Consider the following 12,760-nt stretch of genomic DNA (forward strand, 5'->3'; position numbering starts at 1 on the left):
TGTTACAAAAAGCACCTTCATTGATCTCAGCCATCGTAATGTTGCATGGGGGAAGAGAGGCATTCTGCGAGCTCCTGATTCTGATAGAATGGAAGGCACCCAGCAACAGGCAGCAGCAGGTACTTAAGGTAGCTAGTGACTATTGAAACCTCTCTCCGCACAGGAGAACTCAGTGAAAAACAAAAAATGGAACTGGAGCAGAACCTAATTCTCATTAGAAGCCAAGAGAGTGAACTGAACATGCTTAGAGAGAAGCTATCTGAGATGTCAGACCTTGTGGACAAGAAGGATAAAGACCTGAGAACTTCAGCTGAAGAATTAAGGTATAAGCCACCTCAATAGAATAGCAAAGGCTGAGCTACACAGCTCAGCAAAACCCCCACTGACTTCAGAAAGTCAAATTTGTATTTTATTTAGATCACTACTTCCCTTGGAAACATTTTAAAATGTAATTTTTTACTTTACAAGAACTTCCCGTGCCGAAATCTCATTCTTATAAAGGTTTTCGAAGAGCAATTGCAAACTGAGTGGTAGATAAATCACGACTAGTTATCTATTCCTGTCCATGCATTTGTAAGCTTTAATAGTTATTCATGTTGCTGTTTTCTGCAAACTGATTGTTCACCTTCACCTGTCATCCACTTCAGCAATGTTTTCTGCTCTTCAGGTATGCCAAAGAAAAACTGAAAAAGATGAATTATTCAGCAAAAGAAAAAGAAAGTGAGTTTGTGAAGCTGCCACAAACAGATTTGCAAGCGAGTACCACCACAAAGGATGAAATTGCCAGAATCCAAAAGGTGAGTCCAAATCAAAACAAGTAAAAAAACTGAGGATGCAGCAGACTAAACTGAAAAATAAAGAATAAAAAGTTATTAAATAATGAAATCCTAGAGCAAAATGTGGGGGAGAGAAGGGGGCATGGTAGTGAGCAGGGGATGTGGCCTCATGGAATGGGTGGGTATAGGGTGTTTGATTTTGTGCAGTTAGAAAGTTGGTAACCATACACTAAAGGCTGCTGTTTAATCAGTTAGACGCTGCTCCTGATTCTGATATAATTTATACCAAGTACATTGTTGAAGTCCATGACATAAAACTGTACAGTAGGGAGATAAGAATCAGACTGCTGACATAGATTTGAATTGATCAGTGCCAGATTTGGTGCTCTAGGCAGCTGTGAGAGGAGGAGGTGTAGGGTTGTATTTGCTTCCTGCCTTTAGGTGTATTGAGCCAGGAAGCAACATTTTTAGTCTCAGACAAGAGTTATGGAAAAGGTTAATTGCTCACTGCCTTGATATGTCCTAGTATATAGGTTTGTAATGGTAATGGTTTCACCGGGTAGCTGTGTGCTGTGTTATGCTGCATTGAGTTATGCATCTAATTCTCCTAGGCTATTGCATAATGCTACTCTTGTCATTCCTTCACTTCCTCCCTCACTCCATCACCTTCTCTGTTCTTTAACCACTTTTGCTGCATCATCTCTTAATTTAGACTACTGGTACATATTTTTCTGGGCAAACGTATTTTTCTCTGTGCTCATATTATTTGTAACACAAAAAGGTGCTAAATGTTATTGGGGCCTTCAGGTGCTAATGCAATACCAATTACAGTGGTATTGATGGGTGGCTTTATTGACCATATCAGTGGAAAAAAGAAAATGGTAAAAGATTTTAAGGTAAAGTGACTTCCAAGTTCTTGTTTACCTGGTTTTGTCATAGAAGTACATTTACTGTTAGACTATAGGCTAAGCCCTGGACTGAGTCAGAAACGTTTGAGTTCTCTACCCAGTTCAGCCACTGGACTTGGCAAATCACTTACACTGAAATTCTTAAAAGTGACCTGATTTTCAGGATTACTGAGCACCAGTAGCCACGGGCACTCGATTCCCCTCCAGATGGGGAGTGCTCGACACCCCCACATTCCAGCCCTCAATACATCCCTTCCTCCAAGTTCCTGACCCCAACATAACATAAGAACAGCCACACTGGGTCAGACCAGACCTGACCCAGTATCCTGTCTGCCGACAGTGGCCAATACCAAATGACCCAGAGGGAGGGAACAAAACAGGTAATCCTCACATGATCCCTCCCCTGTCACCCATTTCCAGAGAAACAGAGGCTAGGGACACCATTCCTATTCATCCTGGCTAATGGCCATTGATGGACCTAACCTCCATGAATCTATCTGGCTCTTTTTTAAGCATGTTAAAGTCCTAGCTTTCACCACATCCTCTGGCAAGGAGTTCCACGGGTTGGCTGTGTGCTGAGTGAAGAAAAACTTCTTTTTGTTTGTTTTAAACCTACTGCCTATCAACTCACCAGAGCTTCATCCCCACCCTGCCCCATTCAACCCTCACTCCTGCTTCGCCTCTCCACCTGTTGCCCCAAGCCTCCGTCCCTACTCCTTCCCCCCTCAGTTGTTTGCGGCACTTCAGAAGCGCTAGGAGAGTGGGGAGCAGGAGTAGGTCAATGGGGCCAGCGGGGAGAGGAGCAGAGGTGGGCGGGTAGCTTGGCGCGGGTGGGTGTGCCTCACCCATTAATTTCCCCTCCCCCCGGATGCTCCAGCCTCAGAGCACAGACGGAGTCAGTGTCTATGCCAGTTGCTTCTTTTAAACTTTAATGGGGGTTGTCAATACTCTGCACTTGGGGAAGTCCAGGCCCACTGTGTCCCCAGTCAGATACTCAAAAATTGAGGCACTCAGAATCATTAGCAATTTCTGAAATATTTTGGCCATAGCTGCTCTTATTTCCCCATCTGAAAGCTCAGGCTACCAGTTCTTACATACTGCACCAGCACTTTGTGATGATTACTTGATAATGTTTGTACAGCGTTTTGCAAGTGTGAAGTGTTGAAAGTGCTAAGTGCTGTTATAATTGCCAATTAGATTGTGTAAAGCAGCTTGGAAAAAAGATGCCATACTCTCCCACAGTACATTCCAGTTTGTTCCTGTTAGACCAGGTCTAACATGCAGTATAAGATACTTCTGTGAATAAGGAGAAAATAGTCACTGTTTTCCTGCTTTGTATTGAAGTGCTGTTCGTACTACTGTCAAAACTGCAAACAGATTTCAAGGGGAGGAGGAAGAGGGGAGGGGCTGTGCTCCTGGACCCAGGATGAGCCAAAACCAAGCCGGGCTGCCTGCCAGCCTAGCTCCTCACGCACTTGAAATGCAGAGCCTCAGCAGAAGTAGCTCCTAGACCCAGTGCAAGCTAGGACTGAGCCAGGTTACTGGCCAGCCTGCTAAAAAATGTACTTGGAGGGTGGGGAGAAATGTGTGTTGTCTATAGCATTAACCTATAAGCTTTTGCTTATCTGTTAATCGACTACACTTTTACATCCCTACAATAAACACATTAATGTAGTATCTTGAGAAGACAAGAATAAAAATAATTGAAGAGAGCCGTGCCTTAATTTAAACCTCTGTTGAAAGAGGTTGAAAAAGCTGACTTTACAGTCAATTTATATTTTCAGACCAATGCCAGATTAGCTGCCCGGAGGTATAGCGGCTGCCATCTTGGTTGACATACCGGGTGCTGAACCAGAGACAGCTAAAAAGCATGAGCTATAACAATTTGAACTGAAGAGCCAAAGCTTTGCAGCTAGGAGCTGTAACAACTCCTGTCCTTTGTGCAGGCCCACCAACAGCAATTCCGGGCCTCAGAACAGAATAGTTAATGGGGCCCCAAGCATGCACAAGCCATGCCCGTGCGGATGTGGTTCGCCTGACATTTGGGCGGTTCTCTGCCTGCACTGGATGGTGTCCACAAGCTGCCGGCTGTGTTACTGGGTTCGATTCCAGGACAGCCAGGAATAGAACCTGCTAGGGTTGCCAACTATGTAACCCAGAGATCCTTGTCCTGCCCCTTCCCTGAGGCCCCGCCCCTTCTCCAAGGCCCCACCCCACTCAGCTCACCTCTCTCTGTCGCTCGCTCTCACTCACTTTCACCCGGCTAGGGCAGAAGGTTGGGGTGTGGGAGAAGGTGTGGGATGAAAGCGTGGGGAGGGAGTTTGGAGGCAGGAAGGGGTGAGGGAGTTTGGATGTGGGAAAGGGTGTTGGGTTTAGGTTCTGGGCGGGAGTTTGGGTGCAGGAAGGGGTACAGGGTGCAGGATTTGATAGGAAATTTAAGTACAGGGGCTGCAGGGTGTGGGCTCTGAGAGGGAATTGGGGTGCCCAGAGCAAGCTCGGCTGGGGGAGGGGATTGGGGTGTGGGAGGGAGTCAGGGGGTTGGTACTTATTTTGGGTGGTTCCCAAAAGTGACCGGCATACCCCTTGCAGCTCCTATTGGCCACAGTTCCCTTCCAATGGGAGCTGCAGCGTAGGTGCTCAAGTCGGGGGTAGCACTTGAAGAGCCCCCCAGGAGCCATAGGGACTGTGCTGGCTGCTGCTTCCTGGAATCTTTGTCCTGCTGTGCCACCACCAGCGGCAGCTGGGGGGACCAGGGCCCTTTTACATCACTTGGGCCCCTCAGCAATTGTCTTCTTTGTCCCCACACCTCAGTTGGCAGGCCTGCCTTTGTGGATTGATACAGAGGGGGACCTATCATAAACATTCTCCAATGTGTTATGTAGCAGCATTGCTAGCTGACTGCTCCTGTTTTAACTCCTGGTCTCTAAAACCTGCAGAGAGGGCTACGTTTCCCGTACCAACTAGTGTTTGAACCTCAAAACACCTAAGGTGACTAGCACATGACTTCTAGCTGGCGAGATCAGAATCACAAATATTGCAAGTGGGGTAATAGTTTTAAGGAAAGCTGCAGAATTTTAGGGGCAAGCACCTGCTCGTCTGTGTTTATTTTGAACCACGATGACGAGATGGCAGTTATTCAAGAGTTACATGGCGATCGTTTGTGCAGAGCACAGTAATTTGTAACATAATCAAGGATTGTTTGGCTGGGTTTCTGATTTCAGAAGCAGACTTTGGACTTGGCTGACCTAGGAGCTAAATGTAAGGGCCTCAGACACGAGGAGATCATTCAGCGCCAAAAAGACGCACTGACTGAGCTCCGAGAGAGAATCAAGACCCTGGAAAAATCTCAGTCTTTAAGTAAGTCCAGCACCAGGCTGGGAGGGGCAACTTCCTGGGGCCCAGTGAGCTGCCAGCTCCTCTACACAGCACACACACAGTTCTTCTGTGAGAACATTTCCGAGTAACTGTGTATGTGTTGAATATAATTTAAAGTTATTTGGACCCTTGTACAACAGCGAAAGAAATCAAATATGTGATGGTGGGACTAAATGTTCATAGTATTTCATGATTAAGGGTACGTCTACACTAGCTCCCTAGTTCGAACTAGGGAGGCGAATGTAGGCATTCGAAGTTGCAAATGAAGCCCGGGATTTAAATATCCCAGGCTTTATTTGCATGTTCCCGTCCGGTCGCCATTTTGAAATCCCACTAGTCCAAAGTAACTGCCCCTGGCTACACATGGCAGTGAAACGGTAATTCGAACTAAGTCCTTTGTTCGAATTAACTGTTTCTCCTCATTCCATTCCATGAGGCGTAACAGTTAATTCGAACTAAGGACTTAGTTCGAATTCCCGTTTCACTGCCGCGTGTAGCCACGGGCAGTTACTTCAGACTAGTGGGATTTCAAAATGGTGACCGGACAGGAACGTGCAAATAAAGCCCGGGATATATAAATCCCAGGCTTCATTTGCAACTTCGATTGCCTACATTAGCCTTCCTAGTTCGAACTAGGGGGGCTAGTGTAGACATACCCTAAGTCGCCAGTCCCTCCAAGACTTACCCACCTGCTAAACATTAAGCACATGAGTAGTCCTATGCCACAGAATGGGAACACTTAGCTGCTCTGCAAATGTGGGGCCTACACCAGTCCAATGTTTAAAGCTAGGAAAGCCAACTACTCTACACTGCAACCATTGCCCTTGTATGGCCAGCCTCTGCTCTTGTTTTCACCAGTGTAACTCCATAGAGTTCACTGGATTTACACTTCTGTAAAACCAGGTCCATAATCAAATGATAACTGACACACATGGTATATCATTCATAGACACTCAAGTGTATGTAACTAGCTACATAGGACGGAGCTATATTCTGCTCAGAGGTCAGCAAAATTAATCCACAAAAAGGATTCTTTAATCGCTATTCACTGTATTTTAACATTCAGGGTACATCTACACTGCAACACTATTCTGAAATAACTTAGTCCGTGTCTACACAGCTGGCAGTTATTTCGAAATAGTGTCAAAATACTGTCAAGCTGGAGGACTTCTTATTCTGATTCCTTTAACCTTCATTGTACGAGGAATAAAGGAAGTCAGAGGAAGAGTGCTCTATTTGGAAATAAGTGCTGTGTAGACGCTCTCTATTTCGAAATAAGCTGCGCAATTGACGTAGCTCAGTTTGGGCAGATTATTTTGAGTTAAGCCCTGCAGTGTAGATGCACACTTAGACCTGAGCAGAGGTCTGACTAGATATCTAAAGATCATGGGACACAGCTAATCCTGATAGAAGCAGATGCGACTCCACTTAAGTCCGTAGTTCTGCCTGCTTATACCAACACATTTGGCTTTGTGAGCAATGTTAGTTCAGTAAGAAGTTCAATGTATTTTTGCTGTAAGGTTCCTTTTCTGTCTTAATTTAGTTTTATTTAAATTGTCCTCTCTGTCTACATTTGAAGCTAGGCTGTGATTCCCAGCCCGCATTAACATACTCATGCTAGCTGTCATCCAGCTAACATGCCACAATAGTAGTGTAGCTGTAGTAGTGTGAGCAGCAGCTGCATGTCTAGCCTATGCTGAGTACAAACCTGCCTGAATCCCTTGAGTACATACTTAGCTCAGCTAACTTGTGCCACTGCTGTTTGTGCTACTCCAGCGACACTCTTATTTGTAGTGCGCTAGCTTGATGAGAGCTAGGGTATGTCTAAACTACAGCCCTCATTCAAAGCAAGGATGTAAATTAGGCAGATCGAAAGTGCAAATGAAGTGGGGATTTAAATATCCCACGCTTCATTTGCATAATCACATCACAGCGATCTTTCGAAAAAGGATATTTTGTAAGTGAAACTGCCATCTAGACGTGGTTCTTTCAGGAAAAAAAAACCCTCCTCAGTGAGAAGTACAGGATCTTTCGAAAGAGGGGTTTTTTTTTCAAAAGAACTGCATCTAGACCAGTGTTTCTTAAACTTTTTAAGACCGAGGAACACCAAACAATTTTTTTTTTTTTAAATGAGGATTTCTTGTTGAGAAGAAAAAAAAAAAAGAAGGTTGGAGGGAAAGTTATTGACCAAAAAAAAGGTCACCTGCCCCTTGAAGGGCCATTTTGAACTCTGTTGTTCTCCACGGCACACAGTTTAAGAAACACCAATTGAGATGGCGGTTTCACTTTAAAAATACCCTTTTTCGAAAGACCGCTGTGAGGCAATTATGCAAATGAGGCATGGGATATTTAAATCCCCGCTTCATTTGCACTTTCGATCTGCCTAATTTACGTCCATCTTTTGAAACAGGGATGTAGCTTAGACATATACCTAGTGTGAGTATGTCTAGCTGGGATCTCACCCCTAGCTCCAAGTGTAGCCTCATTCTCTGTCCAGAATGTAGACATCTTCAGAAAACTACTGAAGATAAATATAATCCCCATAACATTCCGGGCCTAGAATAGTAATTTCCAGTGCAATCCCTACATTTCAAACTTTGAGTACAGCATCTGATTATTAGATTAATTATGGGTTCTCTTTCTGATTTTTATTATAAATACATTGCATGTGTTACCCATTTTGTATTTATATTTTTACAGGAAAATTTTGCTAGAGATTTTGAGAACTATTATTCAAACAGTGTGCTTTTAGTAAGCTCATTACAACTTACATGTGACAATGTAACAACTCTGCGTGGGGGGTTTCTTGTTCCCGTAGCTATGACAGAGAAGGTTCCTGAGTCACTTATAGTGCTAAAGAAAGACCTATCTGAGAAAATAACTCAGAAAATAGGCATAGAAAAGGAACGTGTGCCATCATCAGTGAAAAAAGTGGAGGTCAAGGTAAACAGAATTTTATATATTATATTAATTATGGTTTCATTAGAATACGTAGGAACATCATTACAGTGCAATAAAAAAGCTACAGATAAATGTTCCTTTTTGTCTGACTTTTTAGTACAGTCCTTGAAGTCAGCTGTCTTTATAAAAAGTGACTTCCTGTAACTATATCTATATAGAACTTTTCCAGTATCTCTTTCCTTTAACTCAGCATTACTCAGTGAATGTTCAGTTAACACTTTTAGGTGAGATTTTCAAAGCTGCATAGGAGATTTGAACATCCAGTTCTCAATATTTTTTACTTCAGTAGAACAGTGCTGATTTACCCCATCAAATAGATCCTACTGTGGGTCCATCTTACTATCTGCCTTTAAGCAGTGAACCATTCAAAAAGGCAGCAAAATGTGTGGAATTCCCCTGATAGTGTGAATAATTGTAAAAACAAACCAAAAGGAAAAAAAAAAAAAAAAAAAAAAAGAAGCCAAATGGTGAAACCAAGTGGTGTTTAAGTGGAAGCGAATGCTTTGGTGCTCACGTCATAGATTTTTAAATCATTTTCTATCTTAAAAAATCAATAGTAATATGGACAAGCTCTAGCTAAAGAGAAATGTGTGCTAGCAGGAAAAAATAAAAACAGCTCACATACGCATATCAGCAATGTCCAGCAACCACTGAGCCAGAGGTGGATCCTAATTAAAAGCAGGTAGAAAGCTTCATGTGGAAGGGTTGTCCCTTTGAGGATGGATAAAGAAGAAAGAGGCATGGTTAACCAGCAATTATGCATGATTAATATGTTATCTAGTGTAAACGTTATTTGCCAACAGACCCTTTGTTCAGATTCCATACTGTAATTTGCACAACATAATGGGCCTTATGACAGCCTGACATGACACACTTTGATAGTGGCGTAGTGATAGAAATGTAGCTGTGTTAGTCTGGTGTAGCTGAAACAAAAAACAGGACTATGTAGGAAGTGGGTCTGGCCCACGAAAGCTCATCAGCTAATAAACCATCTTGTTAGTCTTTAAAGTACTACATAGTCCTGTTTTTTGTTTTGATAGTGGTGGGTATTTTTGCAGCACAGCTTTGGTTTGTTGAGGTTGTTTTCTTTGTTTTCAGTGGGTGGGAGAAAAGGATTTGGTTTAAGAGTAGAGTAATGGATCTCCTTACTGTCTATTTCAGCTTCCGTCCCGTTGTCCCCACACATATTCAAATGTAGCCTTAGAGAAGACAGCAAAGTTGGAAACGTCTGAGGCTTTAGACCTCAGTGAGAAGATGGTAGGTAAATAAAAGACAAGGTACAGTTATTGTCAGGAATTGTATATTGTGAGTGCTTTTAAAATCAGTTTCAGAAATAGTGATCAGTTTCCAGATACTCTGGAACTTGGGTGTATTTCTCAAGAGTGTGAATTCATTATCTGCAGGAATGATGAAACCTGTTAGCTGCCAGGGAAATATACGGTCTGGGCAGCTCCCATTGGCATGTGTTTCTTTTCCCTTCAATTTTAACTTAAATAAAAAAAAAAGTTCCCTTAAAAGACCTTAGATCTTTCAATGTCTCCTTAGCCTGGCATTAAAATAAGGCCCAAATGATTAATGTAGCTAGACTATTCTCCATCTAATGGGCTTCTTCTATCGAGTGATAGCTTACTGTTGTGGTTATGTACTGGAATATGCTTTTCCTTAGAAGAGGAGAGTATATGTAAGAGTGGCGGCAAATAGCAATAAATTGCCTGGGACATGGGGATTTATAAAATGTATTTATATGGGTTGGGAGCAAGCGCAATGCTTAACCTTCTCTAAACACAGACACTATGTAAAGCCAAATACTCAGCCCTTTTCTGAGGTTTGGCAATTTAACAATGTTTAGTTCAAGTCTTCTCTCCAAGCTTAGCTGCTCCTAGGATTCCTCCCTCAGAACTGCTCTGCCTATACCTTAGCTCTATGCGAATAAATGGCTGAGATTCCCAGTCTAACTGACTGGAAGTGGAAGATGGAACCAAAAATCCGTGACAACAACAGGATCAATTCTCATGCTGTATCCCGCTGGAAGGAGCTTTTGCTATATGCCTATATCCTATATATCAGTCTCTAGGCCTTTATACCCTGCCCCTTATCTGAATGTTTCACCTTTGTCAGAGACTTTGCAGTCTTTCCACTTCAAAAAGAGGTTGTGACACCTCTCCACTTACGTGCCCACAGTTCGGGTCTGAGAATGTTTCTACCTGACCCTGCAGCCCCAGTAATGGGTTTGTGAGCCTCTGCTAAGAGCCACTGCCCTAGGACACGGTCAATACGCTGATTCATCTTGTTTCTATTTTTACCCAATTACTGCGTGTTGTTTATCTCCTCTTTTTAAAATGTGCTGATCATCATCGAAGCACGGTAAATAAAATCTCCCTATTTTAAACCCAGAAAGGACATTTCATCCTGGTTTCTACTTCCTGGAAACAACACTACATCCGAACTCCAAGGTTTCTAGTCCTTGAGTCTCTGCTACGCCGGCAGTAAGACAATTCGGAAATAGTGGCTTTAGAATCATTGGATACTGATCCAGTTGTGAGCCTAACTGCTTCATTGTCAGATTAATTTATCTAATGTGAATAATGTTTAACATTGTGAATGAATGTACATATTTGGTATATTATTGTTCTGCTAGATTCCGTAGGAACACACAAAGAGACCAAGGGGGAAATAATTTAAATTTAAATGAAGAGGCTTTCACACCATCATTTATGTGATACCTTTTAATCCTTTATACTGAAGCAGAATGAAAGCAGATGGGTTGAGCGGTGTGATATTTTTTTAATTAGGAGTCAGCACACCTAGTAAATAATTCACACTCTCCTCTTCCTGCAGTATCACAACTTAATTCATGCTCTTGGAAAACTGATGAATGTGAAGGAGCTGACAAGAGTTCAGTCTGTTAAGCATCTTTCGCAGGATGAGAGAGAAAAAGTAGGAATGCAACGACAGAAGGACCTTGATCTGCTGTATGATAAGATCTGTAAACTCAAGAGTCGGCTAGAAAGGAAAGAAGAATTATTGAAAGCGTATGAGTCAGACTTTGGACAACTCAGGTAGAGAAAACACATACACTATTTACTAAGAGTCAGAATGGTGGATACAGCTGTTTTAGCAAAAAGACCCAAAACGATGACACAAATTTGTGAGAAATGTAGTGAAAGGAGCACATTTACAATTACAGTTTTAATGTTTGTGTTTCTATAAAAACATTCACTAAGCTATTACATGGAAATAAAGCTGGTGTAAGCTAGGAAATGCCCGCTTTCAACTTGATAGTGCTCTAAAATGGTATCTCTAAATGGTATCTTCAAAGGTCACATCACGCTGACCAACAAAATAAATGAAAAATTCTATGTATAAACTAACCATACAGGATTGCGCAATGTCTATTATCATATTAAATACCTGTATGTTATTAGGATTGTCCATTACAAGCTATATATATGGAAACTGTATGCTCAGTTTTTAAAAATGGATATCTTAATAGGACATACAAATTCTGAACCCCTGTCAGAACTTAGACATTCATTGTAAGCATCCGAGTGCCCATTTGAATTCCAAGTTTAGAGCTGCTCATGTAACTACGTGCCAAAGAAACTGAACTTTGAAAATAGGATCCTACAACTGAAAGTGATGTCTAAGGATTTGCAGTATGAGCTGAGAGACTTCTGCTGCTGCTTCTAGGCCACCATTATTCCGGTCTGTTTTTCCTGTTTGAGGTATATTATTAGTAACAGATATACCAGGAAACATTATTTAGCTTTTAATTATTTAGATGATTCTTTGGAGAATCCATGGCAGTATTGTTCTGTTTAATCATATGTATCACATGTGCTGTTCATCTTGCCCAAGAAAAATGGTCAAACAATTTGGGAAATGAAGCCAAAAATACTGTAGTGTTGGATGAGACTCATTGGAATCACTGGTTTAAAATTCCACCCTGAAATTGAAGGGAAGGTTGAATTTATTTTCCTGCCTATGAAGAAATTCCCATTATAAATGCAAGGAAACATTTTTTTAAAAAAAACCATGTAACCATTCAAATTCTTAGTAGTTACACATACTGCAGGCTCTGCAGTATAAAGTTTATGCTGCTGAGTCCCAGCACTGCCAGCTCCCTGGGAGCGGGGCTGGCAGTCGGAGCCGTTGTGTACCGGGAGCCGACTACAGCTGCTGGCCCCACTCCCGGGGACTGGCTGCTGTTCCGCACTTATACTGCAGACCCTGCAGTGCGTATAACCGCTAGGATTTTTAACAGTTACACGGTTACTTTTTTATGCTTTTTAAAGGATTTTTAAACTTTGAAATCTACAAAATTTCCTGAGATGTGCAGGTATTTTCAACATAATTCTGAAGGAAGGAACTCCAGTTAGCCCCTACTGAGTCTTTGCCTAGTGTTCACAAGTGTACACCCCAAATGCTTTGAATGTGCTATCCTTTCACGCCTGTACTTTGCAGGAAAACATCTCAATATTCCCAGCAAACACACTCAGTAGGTTATCTGTGGGATGATGCTACCCCCTTGCTTGAGGTTATGAAAAAACATTTTTGTTTCAATAAGAAAACCAATGAATAGATTCCCTATCCTTAGCCACTTCTTTCAGCAGAGACGTCCACCCTGAAGAAAGTGGTTTATCAAGGATTAAGCATACTTTTTTGTCGGATGTCCTTGTTAAAATATTTTCAGCGTTTCACAGGAAAAAACAAAGGGGCTGCTTCTCATTTGTACAAAGG

General features: G+C 42.2%; 1 protein-coding gene across 1 annotated transcript in view; it reads left to right on the plus strand.

The window, feature by feature from the left end:
- Positions 1–12,760, plus strand: part of FHAD1 (forkhead associated phosphopeptide binding domain 1) — a 61,078-nt gene that overhangs the window by 42,813 nt on the left and 5,505 nt on the right. Inside the window, exons 19-24 of the mRNA XM_075906625.1 lie at positions 164–323; positions 668–797; positions 4,906–5,041; positions 7,878–8,002; positions 9,182–9,277; positions 10,859–11,079. Of these exons, the coding sequence (XP_075762740.1) occupies positions 164–323; positions 668–797; positions 4,906–5,041; positions 7,878–8,002; positions 9,182–9,277; positions 10,859–11,079 (868 nt within the window). The remainder of the gene's footprint in view (positions 1–163; positions 324–667; positions 798–4,905; positions 5,042–7,877; positions 8,003–9,181; positions 9,278–10,858; positions 11,080–12,760) is intronic.

This window comes from Pelodiscus sinensis, chromosome 23, assembly GCF_049634645.1.
Source record: "Pelodiscus sinensis isolate JC-2024 chromosome 23, ASM4963464v1, whole genome shotgun sequence".
NCBI lineage: Eukaryota > Metazoa > Chordata > Testudines > Trionychidae > Pelodiscus > Pelodiscus sinensis.